This window comes from Meriones unguiculatus, chromosome 20 (genome assembly GCF_030254825.1).
Source record: "Meriones unguiculatus strain TT.TT164.6M chromosome 20, Bangor_MerUng_6.1, whole genome shotgun sequence".
Classification (NCBI taxonomy): domain Eukaryota; kingdom Metazoa; phylum Chordata; class Mammalia; order Rodentia; family Muridae; genus Meriones; species Meriones unguiculatus.
In genome coordinates this window covers 25,788,255-25,811,141 of record NC_083367.1, presented here as the reverse complement: position 1 = coordinate 25,811,141, position 22,887 = coordinate 25,788,255, and the positions used below count along the sequence as shown (strand labels likewise).

At 42.9% G+C, this 22,887-nt stretch overlaps 1 protein-coding gene across 22 annotated transcripts in view; it reads right to left on the bottom strand.

The window, feature by feature from the left end:
• Epb41l2 (erythrocyte membrane protein band 4.1 like 2) overlaps positions 1–22,887 on the bottom strand; it is a 154,326-nt gene that overhangs the window by 77,893 nt on the left and 53,546 nt on the right. For 21 of the 22 annotated variants that reach the window (XR_009587921.1, XM_060373254.1, XM_060373258.1 and 18 more), the window contains one exon: positions 208–692. Coding sequence is in view for 21 of the 22 variants with exons in the window: in XM_060373254.1 (XP_060229237.1) it covers positions 208–678 (471 nt within the window). In the remaining variant the exon portion in view is untranslated. Of the gene's footprint in view, positions 1–207; positions 693–9,816; positions 9,914–22,887 lie in introns of those variants that run through there. The other variant, XM_060373257.1, reaches the window with a different exon arrangement.

Here is a 22,887-nt window from a genome sequence, read left to right as displayed (position 1 = left end):
GCTGAGAGGGTTGTGTGCCTTCTGTTGCTGAGGTGGTGGTTTTGTTTAAAAAGACTCACAGGAAGACTGAGGTGCAAGAAACGGTTCTGGACTCAAGATACATCAGGCTGAGGTTGTATCTCGATACAGAAATGGGAAACAGTGGAAAGCAAGGCAACCCCTTTCCCTGTGAGACTATACTCTCGTTCCTAGTCTTCTCCCACTTACCTGGGTCTCAGCACTGCTTTTCAAGGAAGGCTTTTCTTCCCTGACCTCCACCTTGACCTCAAAGTGCTTTCTCTGAGCCATCTCTTCTGCATCACCCTTGGCCCGATTCTCTTCCTTGGGAAGCGAATCCTCCTTTTCCAAGACCTGTTCTTCCACATCAGCTTGGGTAGGCTCCTTTTTATCTCCTCCGTCTTTGGCTACTACCAAGTTATAAGACTTCTGCTTCTTCAGCCAAGGGGGTATGAATCGAGAGATGCCCCTGCTCTCGGATGGTGTCTTCTCTCTTTTCCGGCGGTGGGGACTGCGTTGGCTTTCCACTGCAGGAGCTGGCTGGGAACCTTTCTCCTCCTCTGGCTCAGATAACGGATTCTGCTCGTCCTCTGCCTCTTTCGCTTTCTCCTTGGGTACATCTGCTCCTGCCTGGTCAGAGTCCTTCTTCACTTCAGATGCAGAGCCAACTTCAGTAGTCATGGCTACAGCTTATACTACAAAAGGAAAACCACAAGATAATAGTTTAGAAACTTTCCCACTTTCAATCTGGCGGCAAGGTGATGGAAAGGGTGAAATGGAGTAGGAAGAGAAACTGAACAGAGAAACAGGAACAAGGCAGTGTTAAAACAGAAGGCACAAGAAGACTGCTCTGTGAGAACTCTGAGTCACAGAACCAGCAGTGTCACAATGGCATACACTCTGGACAGTTGGAAAGCAATCACCCAGACCCAAGAGAGAGTGATTACTTTTATTTTGATTCCAACTAGCTATAGAATAATTGACACAGAAAGTCCAATGTTTATGGGTCTGTTTTACTTCCAGCTTTCTTCTTTACTAAGGAAACACTGTTAGCAATATCACCAAGCACTGAGACACATTTCACTACAATTTCACACATTAAACCCAAAATCTGTAAGAAATTTTAAGTATTAGCCAGGTACTGTGGTGCACACCCTTAACGCCAGCACTCGGGGAGGCAAAGGCAAGATGATTTCTATGAGTTCGAGGCTATCTTGGTCTACAAAGAGAGTCCAGGACAGTCATGGCTACACAGAGAAACCCTGTTTCAAAAAACTAAAAAAAAAAAAAAAAAGAAATATATCTGGGTGTTTAAGAACAATAAAAACTTACTTAAACAAAACTATATTATTATATTGCTTTCCAATATTAAATTCTGATTTTCCAGCACTATTCCAAAAGTTCAGCTTCTGGAAAAATGATTAAAGCCAAAATTAAAACTCCAAGCCTTCACCCTACCCAATCTCAAACATGTGTGTGTGTGTGTGTGTGTGTGTATGAGGTATGGTGTAAGCTAAGGAAAGGTCCTAATACAAACTTACATAAAGATATTATAGATCAGAAAAGAGAGGAGAACCTCCCCTATCAGTGGACTTGGGGAGTGGCATGCATGCAGAAAGAGGAGGGAGGGTGGGATCGGGAGGAGAGGAGGGAGGGGCCTATGGGGGGGATACAAAATGAATAAAGTGTAACTAATTAAAAATATATAATAATAATAATAATAATAATAATAAAGATATTATAGAATGTGAAAAACTATAGCTAATGACTAACTCCATCACAACTAATGAAACAAAACAGGTTAAATCTAAAAATAACTGCCAGCCCAAATTTTAAAACAAGCAGAGAGGGTCTGCTCAAGCACAGCAGGCCTCACCCACAAAGACAGCAGCTGGGGCTGGAGCCAGCTCATGCTCCCTGGCTCCCCAACCTCAGGGTCCTTTTCCCAGACTGTTCTGAGCACTGGCACCCTAGCCAATGGGAAATGTCACAGCTAGCCTCTTAAAGGGTACAAATAAGAACTGTTTTAAAAGGAATATTAAAATACAATTGTTTTAAAGCAAATTCACAAACCACACATGTGGCAGTTTAAAACATACTATGTCAATATAGTAGAATGCTGTTTAGTCAGAAGAAAGCCCTAATAGATGCTTTTACATGGACACATCCTGAAATTAATTGCTTCTAGAGCTCAAGAGCTTAAACTAATAATGTGATAAGATTCTTGTTTCAATAACCCAACCTGACTGTAAGGTCTAAAGTGACAGACTGAAACAGACATCGGGGAAATGACTGCAAAACTCCAGGCATATTCTTTATTAAGGCCAAAGCACATCAGGAAGAAGGTAAGAAATAAATCTCATAGGAAAGGCAGAGGCTATCCTAACGATGGAAACAGAGAAAAATAATCTAGGGACTTTATGGGAGACTAGGGAAACCTATTCGTGGAAATAGGCGATCCAGGAAGATGGGTCTAGCCCAGACTCTAAATTTGCTGTGACTGTAGAGAAAACAAGCTCTGATAGAGACTAGATGCGCATGGGGGATACCATCTGGGAACTGTGGCCACACAGATGAAGAGCTGCAAGCACACGCGATGCCAGTATCACCTAGGAAACTGGTGTTGCTCAGTATCAGAGGACTCTGCAAAGGACCCTCACTACACCCACACACGAGGCAGAGAGATACAGAAGAAACAGTGAAATGCAGTATCAGAGGACAATGTCTTTGAGAGCAGTAGCACACGTTAACTACCTGACCCACTGTGACATCCTATTCTTAGGTATTTACAATTCAAAATGCACACCAGCAAGAACAGGATACAACTGGGTCAATAATGTTCAGAAAATGTCTTTTTCCAAACATACTTAAGAATATTATGTACATTAGTCATGTGGAACCAAAGCTGATTTCTGGCATGTACTGTCTAATTACATCCCGAGAGCTAAATAAATACCTAGGTAGTTAAAAGAAAGATGCCCCACACTTGTATAAGTAACCAAGATAAACTGGCAGTTCTCTAAGTACTCTGGCTACAAGAAACAGGGGAACAATCAGCTAACACTGATTTGGCCAAAACAGTCAGAAAATAGTGAAACATAAAACTAAAGTTTCCACTGTCACGGTGAACAAATTAATAGTGGTTCATATTTTAATCACAGAAGATATCACTGTGGTGGTTTGAACAGGTATAGCCCCTATAGGTTCATGTGTTTGAATGCCTGGCCATCGCGAGTGGCTCTATTAGGTGGTGTGTCCTTGCTGAAGTAGGTGTTACCTTGTGAGAGGAAGCGTGTCACTGTTGGGCAGGCTTTGAGGTCTCCCATGCTCAAGCTAGGCCCCGTGTGGCACAGTCCCCTTCCTCTGCCTGCAGATCAACATGTACAACTCTTGGCTCCTTCTCCAGCACCGTGTCTGCCTGCATGCTGCCATGTTTCTTACCTTGCTGATAATGGACTAAACCTTTGACCATGTAAGCCAGCTCCAAGTAAATATTTTTCTTATAAGAGTTGACGTGGTCATGGTGTCTCTTCACAGCAATAGAACCCTAACTAAAACAAGCACTGACAGATCACTGTGTCAGGCAGTGTGCATTTTCTGTTCTTCAAAGCATCCATGAATTACCTAGTGGTCAGAAAACTTCTGGTTTACTCCTTAGAAAAAATTCATGTTAGTTTATGGAAATGATTATAGAACATATTATAAAGCATATTCTCACCGTAAGTAGCTCTTCCCCAACCCAAACATATTATCACGTCATAGTTGAAGGTCCTTGTTGATCATGTAATCACAAGCTAAAGGACAGATGTTGAGGACAAACTGTAAATACGAAAATAAAGAGCACAGGTGAGCCAAGCACAGGCTGAGCCTCACCAACTGCAGCAGAGACCACCGAACTCACAGCCATGGGCTGCCCAGTGTCACTCATTCAATGTGATGTTATAGAAAAACAAATAGTAAAAATAGCTTATGGAGCTGTGAAGAGGCAACAATAAAGGTGGGCGTAAGTCTATGTAAACAACCATATTCTTAACATAGTCCCAAGAGCTCAAACCTAACACTACCTTCTTTGTTTGTAAGATGGTTTCTGAAACAAATCACTACCATCAGGAGGACATGATTACAGCACATGCATTCGCCATAATTGCCACGCTTGTGGCTTACAGCATTCAGATGTGGACAGGCCTTTAACTGCACCACCCAGAAAAAAGGAAGCTCAGGGCTGTGTGGTATACTTCCAAAAAAACTAAGTCAGGGTTGCATTTCCCACTAAAGTGAAAGGGCCATGAAGGCAGGGCTTTCATTTATAGCGGTAGCATCTAGGCTTGTCTTTTAAAGGGTGGCAAACACCATTCAGTAAATACTACTTTCTGGGCATTGTTAAATTTTCTAGTGTAAACCAGGTGGTGGTAGCGCACACGTTTGATCCCCACACTCAGGAGGCAGAGGCAGGTGGATCTCTGAGTGTAAGGCCCACCTGATCTATAGAGTAAGCTCCAGGACAGCCAGGACTACACAGAGAAACCCTGTCTCAAAAAACCAGAGAAGAAAAAAACAAAAATCTAGTCTGATATCCTCACTTTATCAGCAAGGGAAAAGACTCAGCAAGCTAGATTTGCCCAAGACAACAAAGCTAAATGGGCAAAGGCAAAACCAGAACTAATGTTCCTCAAACTATAGCAATGCTCATTAATCTTTAATTAGAATTACCCAATTAGTAGTATAGTTATATAATATACTAAGTAAAGATTTTTTTCTAATCAAAAACCAAAAAAAAAAACAAAAAACAAAAACCCAAGGCTGTGAACAAGGAGCCCATTAGAGAAGCATTTGGCTTTGACACAATTACCACACTGGCATTCTCCAACAGGGCTGACGAAAGTGTTTGTTACTGTGACAGCTTCAGAAGAAGCATGCGTGCATCACTGAACAAGCAATCACGTGGAAATCTATCAAGGGAAGGCCAGAGTGTTTAGTAGATGATGATACTAAGGAAAACCACTCTTTATGTCCTGTGTTTTTAAAAAAGGCATTTATGCAAAGGTGCTGTAGCTACACTGGCTTAAACGACCTACTATAATTCCGCTGCTTATAACACAGGCTCTTACAACCATCAATACTATGCAAAACAGACAGCCATACAGCTGGACACACTCAGGAAGAATCTCACGTAAAGGTCTGTGCTAATGGTAGCTCCAGGTGTTTCTTACAACCATAGCGGTGACATGCAACCCTTAAGCAGGAAACTGGGAGAGTGGGCCTGCAAGAGTGGTTCCCTTCTTGTGCGAAGATCATAAGCAGCCATTTCTCTTAGCAGGACAGAACCAAGTATTTAAGGAGCCAAGATTAACAAAGAGGGAAAATATATATTTTTAAACTTCAAAACTGGTGGTGAGAGGCTAAGAATTTTTTTTTTGATTCAACTCTGAGAAACACAGAAATAAGACTGTTCTTGCTACATATAATAGCCATGAACATAAAAATATATTGTCAATGTGTGGACAGTTCTAATTCATCTGTTTTCTTCAGCTAACAAAATTCATCTACCATTTTCGTGACAGGGTACTAGATAAGTAGAGGATCTTGCTAATATCCACAACTGCTCACTTTTTCATTTCTCCAAAGAGCCAACGGCCAAAGGGAAGATTCTCTTAATACCCACAATCTTCCATTAGAGCATCAACTGTGAGAAAACAAGTACAGAAATGAGCCAGCAGCTACCTAGTTCTACTGAAGAATAACAGGGTGATGCTTCTCAACTATATAAGACATTAAAGAGGAAGACAGATGGGAGGAAATGGTGAGAGAGGAAAGGGAAGATAAAAAGCCTCAAGAGGAAGGAGAGGTAATAAAAACAAGCAGATGGAATGGACTGCAAGGACTGATGTAGACAATTCAGAGGAGAGAGTGCTGAGCACAAGGGAGGAGAGGAAGAAGGGAGGGAGTCTCTGCAGGTTTGTTTCTCTTAAGGATGAGATGATCTAGAAGTGCTGTGCTCTCTATCCACCAAGCACAAATACTTTTCAAAGAAGGGACTGGCCAGTATATGGCATCTATTCAATGACATTAATTTAAAACTCATAATGACATACTATTTCTATAAAGATGTAAACTAACATCTGCTTGAAATTAAGCCCCCACACTGAAAAGATATGGACCACAAAGCAGTTGTTTGCTAGTTCCAGTGCAGGTATGCATCTCCTCTGCTTTTTCTCCTTTTTAACAAAGCCCACATTTTGCTTAGTTTTCTCCCCTTCCTCATGTATGCACAGAGAATGATCCAGGCTAAATCCCAATGTAGGTTCTGATGGTCTAGAGCAATCTTGACATTTCCCCTTTCTTGTCAAAAAGACATGCATTCATCAGCTGATGAGTTTCCAGGAAGAGATTTCTTCCTCTACAGAGGTAGTCGACTTCACCGCCTCTGAACACTGTAGCAATGGTATAACCACCTGGAATCCACAAAGGAGACAGCCTAAGGAGAACTTGGCTCAGGATACAGAACACAAACAGAAGTTACAGGGAAGTTACAGGAAAGATGGCCATCCCCCATGCATGCCAGAACCAGTCTGGTCCCTTTTCTGTGACATAAGGTAACATACTCTACTGTGGATGCAACTGTTGCCAAAGGCATTCAAATGGCATTAAAAAGTTGACATGGCTACAGGATGATCACAGAGCTGAAACAAAAAACGCAGTTCCTTGAATTCCTAGTAAAAGAAATGCACCCAACAGGTGCTAGTCTGTGGCCTCAACAGAAGGAAGCTAAGGCAGGGGTCAGCTAACTCTCTTCTGGCTAGAGAAGGAAACAGTATTTAAAAAGAAAAGGGAAATACAGTTACGGATTTAGAATGGAGGCACCCTTATCACATGATCACAGAGCACAGCTACTGATGCAGACACTTTCCCACACAGCTGTTACTGAAGAGTGTTTGGTAGACACACCATGAATGTCAGTTTGTCAGTAGCTGTATCTTGGGGGTGGGGCTGAACTTGGTGATACACGCCCTTGATTGCAGCACTTGGGAGGTCGATACAGGTATGTCTCTGTGAGTTTGACGCCAGCCTAGTCTACACAGTGAATTCCAGGACAGCCAGAGCTACCAGTGAAACCTATCTTAAGAAACAGAAAACTATCACAATCCCAAATGCGTATTTCAAATTAACAGTCCCGCTAGGCTACCTTTTAGGTTGCAAGCACAGTACATGAAAGAAATAAATGTTATGTGCACATACATATCTACTTGTATATTATGGAACAAACTAGAAAGAAACTAGAAGAGTAACAGACTGTGAGAAACGGTAGCTGGCACTAGGCAGTGAGATGTAAGAAAGGTGCAATGCAAGAGAAAAGAGCCCTTCCTGAGCCGAAGTTCCAACAAGGTGAAGTCCTTCCACACTGCGTAAGATCTGTACACTGAGAGGGCAGCAGAGCCATCCTGCCCTATCACACAACTCCAGTCACACCAACCAACTGCCTGAGCACAGACAAATTCCAGGCTGCTCCAACTCACAGGCATGAAATTGATTTCCTGGCGAATGGAGTTGAGCAAAGTAACTCATTTCGGCTAGTCTATTTGAAATACTCCGCATACCAACCTCATCCTGCACAGACTGCTTACCTAGTCGAAAACCTGTGTGTAGACTAGTAGTACTTCTGAAGAAGTATTCCTCATGGCCCTTCAAGCCGGCTCGGTGGGTAAAAGCTCCTGCCCCCAAGCCTGCAATATGTGTCTGATCCGAGGACCCCTGTGCTGAAAGGACACTGCCTCTAGCCTCCACCCATGCACCTTGGCACAGCACGCATAGACACACACCTTATACACACTTAGATAAATGTAATAAAAGTAAAGAGTATTCTCAGTTGTGTGTTTAGAAAGACAGAAGGCTAGAGCTTCTGAGAAAGCCCTGCTTGGTCCTTTACCCTTTACCTAAGGACTGAGCTGAAACATGTCTTTAATCATAGCCTGTAGTGCAGGGAAGCCACGAAAGATTGCAGCTCTTCTCTGCTGAGGGAAGGAAGACAGAGCACTAACCTGTTCTCTCAAAGCAGAGAACATTTTTTAAAGGGAAAGGGAATGTGTAGGATGCTCACATGTAAGCACTTCCAAGCACATTCAGCAGCTTCCTCTTCCTTTGTAGGGAGAGCAGCAACAAACTGGCCTCATGAGCACAGAGATGTTTCCTGTCCACACCCCCTTCCTGGCCCACATGTGCCTCTACGCTCCAGAAAGAGGGACATTTTTGTGAGATGAGTAAAGCATCATGTTCCCAGTGCAGTGTCACACATCCGGTGGCTTCTCAACAATACTTCTATGTTATTCCTAGTATCTAGGGAGCACTTAGTAGATCCTCATCATATAATACTCTACAGAAAAGAAAAATACACAATGTGTCTCCGAGTGACATCAAAATCAGGCTCAAGCAGAGCAGGGCCCAAACCATCATCTCTCTGGATCCTAGCACCTAACATGAAAAAAGTGTCCTTTTCCTAAGCTCATCCCAGCCACCTTCCACAGGGTGCGGGGCCAACCAAGTGGTGTTCAACAACCAGTCACCTACACGGATGCAAATAAACTCTAAGTCCTGTGCTACAAAACACTCCTGCTAGAGTGTTTCCGGAGGCGCTTCCCAAATAAGCTAAAGACAAATCCACCAAGGTTAACTGCACGGATAAACACACAGGCTGCAGACGCTGCATTTTAATGGGTCATAAGACAAAAGCTTGTCAGAGTCAATCAATGCCCCAGACTATGACAAGTCCACCAAGCTGGGGCCTGCTTTCAAATCCTCTTCTCTGTAAGCCCGGGAATGCTGCAGCTTAAGCTCACAGGCACTCACCCCTAGCCCCTTCCTCCATACGGCAGGGGAGTCCCTGTGGTAACCAGAACACAGGGATCACCTGCCAGTCATGGGGGTTCACTTTCTATTGTTAGGACGTGGCAAAACTAAACAAAAACCAGTTTGAGATTTTTCTTCTTCATTTTTAAAGAAAGATTACTAGATGAGGTAAATTATTTAAAGAAAAAAAAACAATTTTTTCAATCCCAGATGAATGTCAGAATCTAAGCAACAGAATGAATTTTCACATTTCCTCACTATGACAAAATTAGATACTAAGAAATAAATAGAGCACACTATCACGTAAACAGCACACAGTTTTGACAACTGTATACCTACAACTCTAACACTGTGGGAATTTACATCTCTAAGAGCTAAAGAACAACTCCTTTTAGCTAGTTGTATTAGGGTAAAAAAAATTCTATAAATCAATTACTACACTGAAATTTTCGCCTTTTAATGTGCTAAAAAATAACTGTGCACCAGACCACTGACTACACAGAGTGTTGGAAAATAATTCACCTTCATTTGGTTTCTCAATCTGGGGCTGTGAAAGTCAGTGGGGAGGCAGGAGGACAAATCTATAAAATCAACTAGCTCCACTGCTCTCAGAGCAATGAAGCTATTTGTGTTAAAGATAACCCACACACATTCAATATTTGCCTAGCAAATAACCAGTAAAACAAAATTTTGGCCACCAAAATAAATACACATATATATGCTGTCGGTCACGCACAACATACACATACACTTTCACTCATTTTTAAAGGGGCTTACAGCAAACACAACACAGCATTTCTTTCCCAAAGAGTATACACAGCCAAGTGCCACCTACTCGGTACACTAGCACAGTCCACATTTTTCAGCCCCCCCCCCCATACCTAATTGCACTCTCACAACTTCTCTCACAAGTAGAAACAAGTCAGCGTGTATCACAAAACCCAGCTGCTCCCACAGCACTCTCTCGGATGTACATACACAAACAGCATCTAGGCACATCCAGCGGCTGTCTCCTGCTTCCTGTCATTGGCAGACTGTGGGAAGCTGGTGGAAACCCAGCTCCACAGCTTAATGAGCAATCTGGGCCCCACCCAGGCTGGACCCTGCTGCAGAAGGGCATGCTCAGTATAGCAGCCCATCATGCTTCCAAGTCACCTCCTTCTTCGGCTAGAAAACTCGTGTAGTTACTGCTGCCCATTTCATGCAGTAACTGCATAAAGACTGTCTAGTGACAAAACTCCAATTCTATAACTGCAATTTTTATGATTCAACCATTACTAAGAATGCCTTTCTCACTTAGTTGGGTTTTTACATTTATTTACTTGGTGGGGGAGGGGTCAGAGAACAACTTCTGGAAGCCAGTTCTTTTACCATGCGGGTCTGGAGATCAAACTCAGGCCATCAGGCTTGGCAACAGGCATCCTTACCCACTGATCATTTCACAGTTCCTATCAGTTTTTATGGTAATAATTTTTGTTCCCCTCAAGAGCCAAAGCTCTAAGACCGAGCGGGAGAAGTTATCTTTTGAGCTGCTGTTCAGGACTGTCCAAGAAACTCCCAAAACATTGGAAGTTACTGCTGTTGCCTTTGGTTGCTCTCCAAAGGTGGAAGGTAAATCTATACTAATGATGAACTTCAGACTCAAGGCCCACAGGGCTTACACTAGCTATAGCAAGGTCTTAAAAGGTTGAAATGGGAATATTTCAATCATAAGCAAAGCATTTTAGGTATCTTAACAAACAAGATGTCACCTATACCAGATGGTTGGAAAGGATAATGTTTTCTTTGTGAGAAGACTTGCTCAAGGTAAGTTTTTGTAAAAGCTCCAAAAAGATTCCTTTATCAATGCAATTACAAAACTTTAAAGTTGGTCTATATAACAAAAACACGCTATTCCCAGTTTTCACCTTACCATGAAACAGCAATTTGGTGAGACTTCCAGTAGAACCATTTTACTTGAAAAGTTTCATCCTTTATTTCCATTAAGTTTTTGCAATTTTTAATTATGAACCTATTTTTAAACTTTTTTTACACTTATTTATTTTGTAAATTAGAAGCATGGACCACTTACAGAAATCCTCTCTCTCCACTGTATGAGTTCCACATACTGAACTCAGATCGTCGACATGCCAAAAAGCATCTTAACCAGTGAGCATCTCACATGCACTTAAAACATTTTTAATAAATGTTGGTTGAACAAATATATTACATACACGGTTCCAGACATTTTCTGGAACACAGTGCTCTGTGGAATGAAAAAATCTGGCAGCACTAACGCCAGTAAACCAGGCTTCAGCTAGCAGGTCTCTAAATACTAGCTTAGACATCTCCTGCCACGCCTATGTAGCTTTCTTTTCTTGCCCATATTTTGCCTGTAGAGACAGAAATTTGTCCCCCTAAATCTGTCCTTTGTACATGGAGGCTGAACCTTTAGGAGACCACAACTTGGAACGAAGCTGAGGAGGGAGGGCGGTCCTGATGAAAAAGTTAGTGCCCTGTGAGAACAAACACCAGGGAGCTTACAGCACAACTATCTAACACACACCCAGGAAGAGGTCTTACCACAAATGATACCAGCTAGTCCAATCTGGACTCTGACCTCTAAAGTAGGAGAAACTGAGTTTCTGATGTTTCGGCCGCCCAGCCTAATGTTAGAGCAGCCTGCCTCCTCACAGGACGGATGTCAGCACCACTGCCTCAGCTCCTGCTGCCTTCAAAACTGAAGACCACACTCAGACACAAACCTTACACTGAAGAGAACTAAGCAGCATGGCAGCGTGGTGACTTCTGTGGCATTAGAATATAGAAATACAACCCAAACATATTAAATGTAATTCCTGCATTCATCCATCCAGTATGCAGGAAGGCCAAAATCTATACTCCAGTCTGCTCCAAAGCAGTCGGTTTTCCATCTGTTACCTACTTAACATCCTTGCTTTCTTGATTAGTAAACTGAATCCACAAGTGAAACAACTTTAGAAACTTACCCAACAGGTTATCAGCAGAGAATTCTATGAGTATGTCCAGCTACATTTAAATTACTTTGTTCCCAAAAAGAATGTAAACAATTCAAAGTACATAAGCTGAAACACAGCTTGCATTTTGTTAACACGCACTTGTGTAAGTTAAATGCACCTTGGGGAACTATTTTTATGCTGTATCATCATTATCATAAAACTGAAATTAGGAAAGTTTATAGTTAAAATGTGGTCTGTATAAGTAGTCAAGAGAATTGTTTGTTAGGGTAGAAAATATTGTCCTTTATTTGTGTACAAAGATTTGTGTAGATTTTAATCTTAAACCTAGGGTGACTATTTCTTAAAATTGTTTCCCACCCAAAAGAGAAAAGGGAAGAGGAGGAGAAGAAGAGAGAGAGAAAAGAGCAGAGGACTCAATAATCTCAGAGGCGGTCAGCTCAAGGCTCCAAACCAAGAAGGGCACAAACTCGGTGAAAACGGTTCTTAGTGTCACAGAAAAGCCAAGAGGACAGCAAGCGTCTTTAGCAGGCACATCTCTACTCTGCCGCATGCCCCTATGAAGTGAGCATCTTTCTAGGGTCTATGCAGCGTCGTATATCCTGTACTACATGACTAAAATCCACTTATAAGTCAGTACATACCAGGTCTTTCTGGGTCTGGATGATCTTTTCTAGTTCTACCCATTTGCCTGCAAATTTCAACATTTCCTTGTTTTTAATAGCTGAGTAGTATTCCACTATGTAAATGTACCACAGCTTCTTTATCTATTCTTCAGTTGAGGGACATCTAGGTTGTTTCTAGATTCTGGCTATTACGAATAAAGCTGCTATAAACATAGTTGAGCAAATGCACAACCCAAGACCCACCCCATGGAAGAGAGCCAACCCCTGACAGTATTAACAATATTCTGTTATGCTTGCAGACAGGTGCCTATCAAAATTGTCCTCTGAGAGACTCCACCCAGCAATGGTTCAAAACAGATGCTGAGACTCACAACTAAACATTGAGCAAATCATAGGGAGTCTACTAGAAAAGAAGGAAGAAAGAGAAAAGGACCCAGAAGTGACAAGTGCTCCACAAGAAGACCAACAGAGCCAACTAACCAGGGACCAGAGGGGCCTGTGAAGTCTGAAGCACCAACCAAGGACCACGGGCTGGACCTAGGTCCTCTACATTAAAGTAGCCAATGGGCAGCTCGGGCTTCATGTGGGTTCACTAGTAAGGGGAACAAGGGATATCTCTGAAATGGCCTCTGTTGCCTGCTTTTTGATCACTTCCCCCTGATGGGACTGCCTTACCAGGCCACAGGGCAAGAGGATGAACTCAGTCCTTGTGAGACTTGATGAACTGGGGTGGGTGAGTGGGGGGGGCTCCTCTTTTCTGAGAAATAGGGGAGGGGTGGAGAAGGGAGTGTGAGAATGGGAAGCAAGGAGAGAGAATAGTGTAAAATAAATTAATTAATTTTTTAAAAAGAAATGAACATCACCTGCCCAGCCAGGAGAAATGCAGACAACACAATTTTCTAGCATTGCCATAAAATCACATGGAAAGCTCTCAGAAATAAGCCTCTTTCTCTTTCTTTTCTAATACAATTGAGCTTACTGACTGAGAACCAACATTCCCGTCAAGCAACCATCATACAAGACTTTATAACCCCCACCACCACCATGGAGAAGTTGCCTGACTCTTCAAATGGATGTTAATTTTCTAAAACATCTTAGGATGACTGCTATTGGCACATGTATCTAGGGTGAACAGAAGACAGACACAGGGAAGGAAGAGGACCGGTATTTCCTAAGTACCTGGACTCCAATGTACAAGTTGTCTTTGGACCACACACCGCCATTTAATTTCTTTCAGGCTCGAGATGCAGAACAATCTGTGGATGAGTCATCTGCAAACCTCCTTTCTTATCCAGACGTTCTGGCAGAATTATACTCACACGTTCAACTACATGCCTTAAACTGAAGCATTTTATAGATTCGTAGGGCTCTGGACACCCAAGTATGACTTGAATTTCTACAAGGGATGTGGAGACAAGTGGAAGCAAGTACAAGGAAAAGAAGAAAATAATAAAGGGTCTGGGATATAGCTCTGTGCGAGAATGCACAGGGAGCTATGTTCAATTCCCAAGCACTGACAATCACCCCAACATAAACACACACACACACACACACACACACAAAGACAAAGCAAACAATGGTGGCTCAAACTTGCTAATTAAAAAGTTACTGCTTTTAAAACATCAGAAGGTATTCTAACAAAGCTCTTAACATGTACTCTTTAAAAGAAATAACTGCTAAAGACTACAGCATAACAGAAGTATACAACTGGACTCATGTACTAAGCCAGCAAAGATGTCTGTTTTCCATTCTACTTTGGCACTGCCAGAAGCCAAAAGAGCAACTAACTGTCAATGATGTTAATGTTTTGGTTTTTTGTTGTTTGTTTGTTTAAGATTTATTTATTTACTATGTATACAGATCTCATTCTAGATGGTTGTGAGCCACCATGTGGTTGCTGGGAATTGAACACAGAAGCTCTGAATGAGCAGCCAGTGCTCTTAACCTGAGTCATCTCGCTGCTTTTGTTGATGGCAATGTGGGCAGAATCTAGAATAGGATAGTACTTTAGTCTATGGAATGAATGTGATCATGAGCTGAGAGAGAAGGCCAATGAACTCAGAAACAAAAGCCAGACTGATGCTTTCACAGCTAGTTAAAGCAGAAGGAAGGGCTTGAGTGTGCCAGCTCAGGTAAACCGATTAGTTACTGTAAATCTCCTAGGGTGGTTGTGGTTTTCTGTTTGCTTTGGCTTTGAAATTTGGCCCTTTTCAGACTCCAATTTGATTACATAGCAACTAGCAAGACTCTACTCTGCTTTGCTTTGGGTACTGCTTAAGGCCAGCGAGAAGAAGTTCTCCAAAACCACAGTGCCAAAGTAGCACTTACTAAGTTCCTCCCAACGTCAGACAATGCTCTTCCACCAGAAATTCAAAGTCCAGCAGGGAGACAGACAGGTAAACAAATCATAGGCCATATATGATAGGAGATGTAGGAAGGGTACAGGAAGAATGCAGCCGAAGTGGCCAGCTCATTTGGGAAGTCAAGAAAGGAGTTACAAGCTGACAATGTACAAGCTTGTTCTTCACACTGCAGTGAGCAGGGGCTACTGTCAGTAATAACAATTTCCATGCTGCCTGAAAGACGAACAAATGAAATTTTAAAAACTACTTACCACAGACACTATGGCAAAGAGCAAAAACAAAGGCTCTGGTAGTCACTGTTAAATACTCTTCAGCAGGATAAAGCAAAGCAAGGCTTTATAGATTCAACGTCAAAGCCAAAACAGTCAGCACTCACGCACCTCATGACGGCCTTTAACACATGGAGAATCTGAGCCCCCACACTGGGATGATGTCTGGATTACAATGTCAGTCAGCAGCTGAACTAACCAAGCTAGTTTTCAGATTCTGACTCATATTCCCAATTCCTTACCCTATACAATAGTATGCCCTGCCTGGCTGAGGAAGGAAAAGGAAGTCATAACTAAAGGAAAGAAGACGGCAACAAGGCCCTTTACTATAACCTAATGCCAAAACCACAAAAATTAAAACCTAGCTCCACTATAACAAGTGCAGATCTACGTACTTTCCAGCCTGCCCCACTTCTGTACCTAAGAAAAAGCCAGTACCTTCCCAAGGATGGTGAGCAAAGGGCCGCTGCTACAGCACATTATCCAATGAGGCTGAAGAGATGGCGGCTTGGTTGGGAGCACTTACCATGCAGGCCCGCAGGAGACTGGGGTACATTCCCAGGCCTGCAGCGTAGCTCACAGGTGTGACTCCAGAGTCCTGGGCACCTGACACCCTTTCCTGGCACACTGACATACATGCAGGTGAAACACTCAGAATTATCTACTTTTTCAACCAGAAAAAATAAATAAACTTACACTCAAACAGTTTAAATATTCTCACACTACCCTTTACCTTAGTCTACAAAATTAAGGTGTCAACCACTAATCTTTAGGAGGACTGGGGTTGAGATCAATAAAAAATCATTACAATAACTGCCAGTAAAGTACCAACACTAAAGGAGTGCAGAATACTATTAAACAAAAATTTTCACTGCTCACAATCTTCAGCCATTTTTCTCTGAAATGGCAGAATGCATCTTATATTAACTTTATTTTTAAAAAGAAAATATATTAAAAATACAATAATCTCCCTAACCAATTTATTATTTTCTGGATATTCGAAATGAAAACGACTCGCACCCAGGCTACCTCCTGTAGTTTCTCTCCGAGCTTTCCTAATCAGGCTTTTTAAATAGCCATCTCTGGGACCTGGAGGTGACGCAGCCGTGCATGCTGGCATGAGGACCTGAGTTTGAACCCATAGCACCACAGAGAGCTGGGCAGCAGTTTAGGGCATCTGTAAGCCTAGCAAAGTAGAGGAAGGGGCACAGGGAAGGCGGGCAGCTCTCACTGACGAACCGGGCCACCCAACCCTGAGCGCCAGCTTCGGAGTCCCTGTACTGAAAAATAAGGGAGAAAGCAACTCAGAAAGACATGCAGTGCCAACCTCTGGCCTCAACAGGCACACATATGCACAGACACCCACATGCACATGCTTACACATTCATATGTATTCCATGCCTGACAACCTAAATCCAATGCCTGGGATAGGGGAGGGGAGCAGACACAGATTTGGGGCACCAGCTCCCAAAAGTTGTCTGTTGTGGATGTTTTGATTTATGATATATAGACATGTTTTGTTAAAATTTCGAATTGGGGATTTTGGTTTGTCCACACCTGTTAAGTGTCTTGTGCAGAGCGTGTTCTTTGCCAGGTGGAATTAGTTGAATTCTGAGGACTTTGAGGGGTATAAATATGACAGCCCAGGGGAAGAAGGCACAGCTGCTTAGAGGAGGACTGCTTGCTGCTGGTTCATCCTGAAGCTGCATTTGCTGTTTGCTGATTTGCCGGTCACCTGGACTTCTGGATTCTGGACAAATGATATTGGTACTGCCCCCCCAAAAAAAGAGTCCTGAGACCCTACCCAGCAGGAAGTAGCAGAGAGAACTCCGCCTCTGTCTCCACTAACTTTCTTTTTCCCTCCTACCCTGTGTTGAAGAGTTGTGGGGGGGGAGGGTAGAGGCATTTAATAACCCTAAATAAAGTAAGTTTGTTAAAAACTCAAGGTCAACAATTATCCTCTGATCCTCGTACTCATGCCCCAAACACACAATATAGACAAGTTATAAAGTTCTACAAAGCTGAGCACTGATTTTTCCATTGGAAAATACGAAGGTGCAACATAATGTTCAGTACCCAGCTTTCTAGTGCAGCCTGGGGAGGTACAAGCCTGGCGGGGCTCGTCTTCCCTCCCTGGCAATTCTGCTGCCATTTACTCTGGAAAGCAGCGTACTTCCAGCTGTGCTTCACTCGCATCCTACCTGGGTACTGCAGCTGTGTGCATGTGCTTCTGTATCTTCAGCAGCATACTTAAATTAGGAAGACAGTCATAACCATGTGTACGGACATGACCCTGAGAACTAATGCACTCGCAGCCCAAGCGCCTCTGCCCAACACAAGAACACAACTATGCGTCACTAAGCCTGAACACACATCATTATTTGTGCCTACGAGATCTTGACTCCAGTTCTGTCCACTGAGGTTGGCCACAATCTGCTCATTTCGTGAGGACCTGCTCTTTGCATGCTGAAAGCTCCTGAGACTGCAGGCCTACACCAACGTGGCTCTCCGCAGGGTGAGGGCGCGCTAGAATATACAACTGCACTAAGAAAGAAAAGAGTGATAACGGAGGCACAAACAACAATAACTGACTTGATGAGGAAAGAATGACTCCCAAGGTGACCTTGAAGGATAAGAAGGAGCTTCCTGGCAGATGATAAGTGGGCGTAAGTACATTCCAGACTGTGGGAACGGTTGGGAAGGGCCCTGGACCATTAAAGATAAATGTGCTGCAGAATGGTGAGCACCTCATCTGCCTGGAACACAGGGTGGGGAGTGGAGATGGGAAAACGGAAGCAACAGCCAAACAATGCATGGTCAGTGCTGAACTCAGATGTTCTCACTCAATCCTGCAGGCAATGGAAAATAATATTAACTTTGTATTTCTGGAAGACTACTTTGAGAGTCATTTGAAAACAAGTGATATAATGAAAGGAAGTTGGATAAAATGAACCTCCAATGATCCAAGAGACTAAGATAGGGGTAACAAAAGTACAAATAAAAAGATGGAGTCTGTAACTGTTCAGTGAACAAAACAGACAAGACTTCATAGTAAGCTAGACTGGGAGTAAAGGAGAACAGAGTTCCTACATTTCTACAAGTCAAAAGCCAAATAAGAGCACCACTGGCCTAGAGAGACTTCCAAAATGAGCAGAAAATAAGGACAAAGAAATCAATACCACTTGGAGGGCACTTGGACTGAAGTGTCTACATGATACTCAACCAAAAAACAAAAGGCTGACAGGTGATGGAATCAAAGAGGCTAGGTTTCCATATGAAGAACTGGAACAGACAGAGGATAGGTCAAGCAGTGTCAGTAGTAGGTGGAGCCCTGGGCAGAGGGGGACAAGGAAAATACTCCTGATAAATTTCCAGGCAGCAATGGCAAGGAACTTCAGGAAACTGTGAAAGAGATGACAGGAGGGAACCTCCCAGATGGGGACTAGAGCACAGGAGAACGGCTGCAGCAACCCTCAAGGGTTAACAAGTGCTAGGAGGCTGTAGTGCAGGAAGGAGGGTAAGCAGGGGACCTCGGAAGGCTAGAATGAAGAAAAGGCAGGGAAGCAGTAACGACTAAACACTTCATGGCTGGGGAAAATGGCTACATGCTCCACTTACGCAGCTTAAAGCACTTAAGTTTTAGGAAAGGGGAGTTTGGGGAAAAATATTGCCAATCACTTCTGATCAGTGACATAGCTACCAGAATGTATGTAAATAAACAGGAAGCACAAAGCCAGTTAGGTTGAACAGTTTCCAGTGAGAAGGCATTGTTTTGTTCTGTTTTTTAACTTTTCAATGTTTGGAATTTCCTGTGTAATCTTCCATCTTCTGATATATAAACTTCATTTGTAAATCAGTACTTTTTACACTACCAAGAAGAACACAACCACATGAGTATCAATGTGCTTATCTGCAAAGGTGACTTTAAAAAGTCACCACTAAAACTGGAAAGCTTAAGGAAGGGTGATTTGTTTTCCTCACAGTGTGTGCCAAGGGCAGGACTAAATTTATTTTACAAGATAGAAAAATTACAACTGTAGTTGCTATTCTGAAACTGTGAAGCCTGTGTCTAATAAAATGTCAGTTCAAAGACAAGCCAGAGAAGACCCCCAGTGCCCCGTAAGAACGAGTGACGTTATAAACAGTACTCCTTTTACAGAGCTAAACCCTGTCCACGGTGGGCTTTAGGACACTCTGCAGTGCACACAAACACCATCTCTGGAACGGAACCAAGTGGCACAGCTGCAGGACATCTTCCGCGGGCGCTGGAACCAACTCAGTCGCAGCTCTCCCTTTTACAAGAGTCCAGGAAAGCCAGGAGCAGGACTGTTTTCCCCTACAAACTGCTGAGTGTAACTTCGCTCTCCTGATCCAAACCTCAGGGGGGAAACTAACATACACTGTAGCATACATTAACTTATAATGAAAAATGGGAAAACTTGGGGGAAATCCCCATCTGCACGAAAATCAAGCTTAAGTATAGAAGCACACATCTGCAAATTACAGCCCGCTATCATCAACCAGCAGGAAATTTAGATCTGCAGTGGTAGAATTGTTTTCAAGTCTCAACAGCAATAATAAGCAATAATTAGATAATTTGTATTCCTATTAAGGATATTTATTTGAACTTCATATTTATGCTATATGGCTATTTCATGACAGCTAAGAATAAGAAAAGGGTATCTTAAAAATCACTGTAGCAGAGCTCCACAAGGAGAGCAACAGAACCAAAAAATCTGGGCACAGGGGTCTTTTCTGAGACTGATACTCCAACCAAGGACCATTCATGGAGATAACCTAGAACCCCTGTACAGATGTAGCCCAGAGCAGCTCAGTCTCTAAGTGGGTTCCCTAGTAATGGGAACAGGGACTGTCTCTGACATGAACTGATTGGCCTGCTCTTTGATCACCTCCCCTGAGGGGGGAGCAGCCTTACCAGGCCACAGAAGAGGACAATGCAGCCACTCCTGATGAGATCTGATAGACTAGGATCAGAAGGGGAGGAGAGGAGGACCTCCCCTATCAGTGGACTGGGGGAAGGGCATGCGTAGAGAAGGGGGAGGGAGAATAGGATTGGGAGGGGAGGAGGGAGGGAGCTACAGGGAGGCTACAAAGTGAATAAATTGTAATTAATAAAAATTAAAATTAAATAAAAGGAAAAAAAAATCACTGTAGTAGCCCCAAGACAGGCAGCCCAAGGGACCCCTCCTGACACTGGCATCCCACAGCTAAGAAAGATGGCCCTATTTGAATACTCCAACTGCAGGCAAGGAAAAAAAAACAAACAGCTGCTTCTCAACAATCAAAAAATTAAAAAAAAAAAAAGATACAAAGAAATGTCCCTTCCCAAATTTCACTGCACAAACTTCAAAGCCTATGATTTAGATGAGCATCAGGTGCAGTTAACTCAGTGTGAGAGTCTCCCGGGTCGAGATGGTAAAGACAGAGCATAAAACTGTCTAACTTCTCTGACATAATCACTCGGGACAACAACAAAATCCACAATAGAAGGAAATAAGCAATTATCAACAAATCAGCTTGGAATGTTACCTGCAGCTATCAAAACACTGAACTAAAGCCCGTGTCAAAATACAAAAGCAATTCATATTCTAAAGCCAAATGGTAAGTGAATCCCTTGCTTTCAGATGCACTTGCAAATCTGTGCTAATGCCAGTTTGAAGTTTAAAAGAACAAAACAGAACAACATTTGGCTCACTGTAGTAATCCTGTCAGCGTAGGAAGCAAGATCTTCCGTATTACATCCTCACTTCTATTTTAAAATCTCTGCAAAGCAATAATTAAAAAATTCATTTTAAGCCTCATGGTGGTGGTTCATGTTTTTTATCCCAGCACTCAGGAGGCAGAGGCAGGAGGATCTCTGGGTTCTAGACCAGCCTGGTCTATAGAGCAAGTTCCAGTATAGCCAAAGCTATACAGAGAAACTCCTGTCTTGAAAAACAAACAAAAAAAGAAAAAAACCAAAAACAAATCATTTCATATTATAATACAATAAGGCTCGGGGAAATTAAATAACTCATCTTAACAGCACAGAATGCAAAAACCAGGACAGCTAATCATCCGCCCTGGATTTCCACAAGTCGGCTTTGGATTTCTGGCTCAACATCCTAACCACTGTTTGAAGATACTTTAACACTATGCTGTGGTCCTTGCACACCTTAAACTCCAAGAATCTAACCAAAGACAGACCCACCTCCCTACATTCACATTTGCATACATACGTTTCCACAAACAGAAGGGCTGCCTGAATTATTTCTACTCTAATAAATTTTCTGAAAACCATTTTTAGATATATGGGATAAATTATAAAATATGGAGAAAAAGAAACCCACTACCTGGATCCTTCTGTCTTCTATACACACATACAACTGCCACATAGACACACTCCTGGCAATTAATGTCAAAGCACTGTTGAAGACTTGGTAACACCAGAAGTTGAAAAGTTTTCCCTGTACACTTGTATAAGAACTACATAGTCATTAAGAATGTATGTCCACATGCCAAGTGTGGTGGCGCGTATTTTGAAGCTCTACACTGGAGTGGCAGACACAGTCCAGTGTAGTCTAGAGAAGACACTCCAGGTCAGACAGGGCTACACAGTTATTAGACACTGGCTGAGGAGGAGGAGATGGGGAGGAGAAAAGACAAAGCACAATCCAGGATGCTTCTGGGATAGTGAGTGTGGAAATAACACTTGTGCCTGCTGCTTTCACGGGAGGCCTCTTCAGGTGCTCAGCCATGCAGGCACTGTTGTTTGGACCACACTGGTCCACACCAGATCCTGGGCCACAGATCAAGAGAGCTGCCCTGGCCCCTGGAGTGAATCCCAGTTGCTGGGTGCAGCATAGGCCAGCAGGGACTGTGATCCAGGGTTCTGCAAGGAAGGGCTTTCAAGCAGGTAGGGATGAAGATGCTGCAGGCACCACAGGACATTCTTACTGAGCCTACTGGGACCTACAGAGAAAACTCTTCCGCCCAGCCCTCAGGCTCTGGACCTGTGGTTGCCATCATCTGGGAAAGTGGGTGCACACCTCAGCAGCCATGATACGACACACTGAATAGATGGAGACAGCCAGGGTTGGGGTGGGAAGACATTAGGAAGACTTTATCCGTGATGCTAGTGGAAGGGGCAGAAGAAGGCCCAGCTGTGGTTCCAGAGCAGCAAGCTGCTGAAATGGGCAACGAGTGGGTAGCACACAAGCTGATCCCCAGACTAAGGGTTTGAAGAACTCCAGGGGCCACCCAGGACAAACTACCTCTGTGAACAAGAACACAAACCCACACCCTTCCCATCACCCAAACCACTTCCTGTTCATTATTTTTCCTACTCTATCCCAAGTGAGTTTAAGCCTCAACTTTATGTGTCTTTTTGTATCCTAAGCCAGCACAAGATTGGATCATACCCTTCTATATAGAAGTGGAACACTGTAAAAGATGACCTTGCCTCCCCAAAAGAAGACATTAAAAATCCTCTGCTTAGGAAGAACAAAAAGGTTTGTCTGTAGACACGACTAACACATATAGCAAATACCCCAAAAGTTCTAATTTCTAGTGTCCTCATCTCCTCGGGTAAACTCACAGTCTATATCACATTTTCCAGTTTATATATTCATCAGATTTAAGGATTTGAGGAGAAAAACTATTGCAGACTGAGAGTGGTGAATGAAAGAAATCCAAATGCAACTTTGAAAAACAGAAGTTGGGCTCTCACAGTAGCACCCAAGAACTGTAGGAACAGTTGAAAAGTGAAAAGCAAGGTGCACAAGATGCTCTGAGAGAGTGGGAGTGGATGGCAATG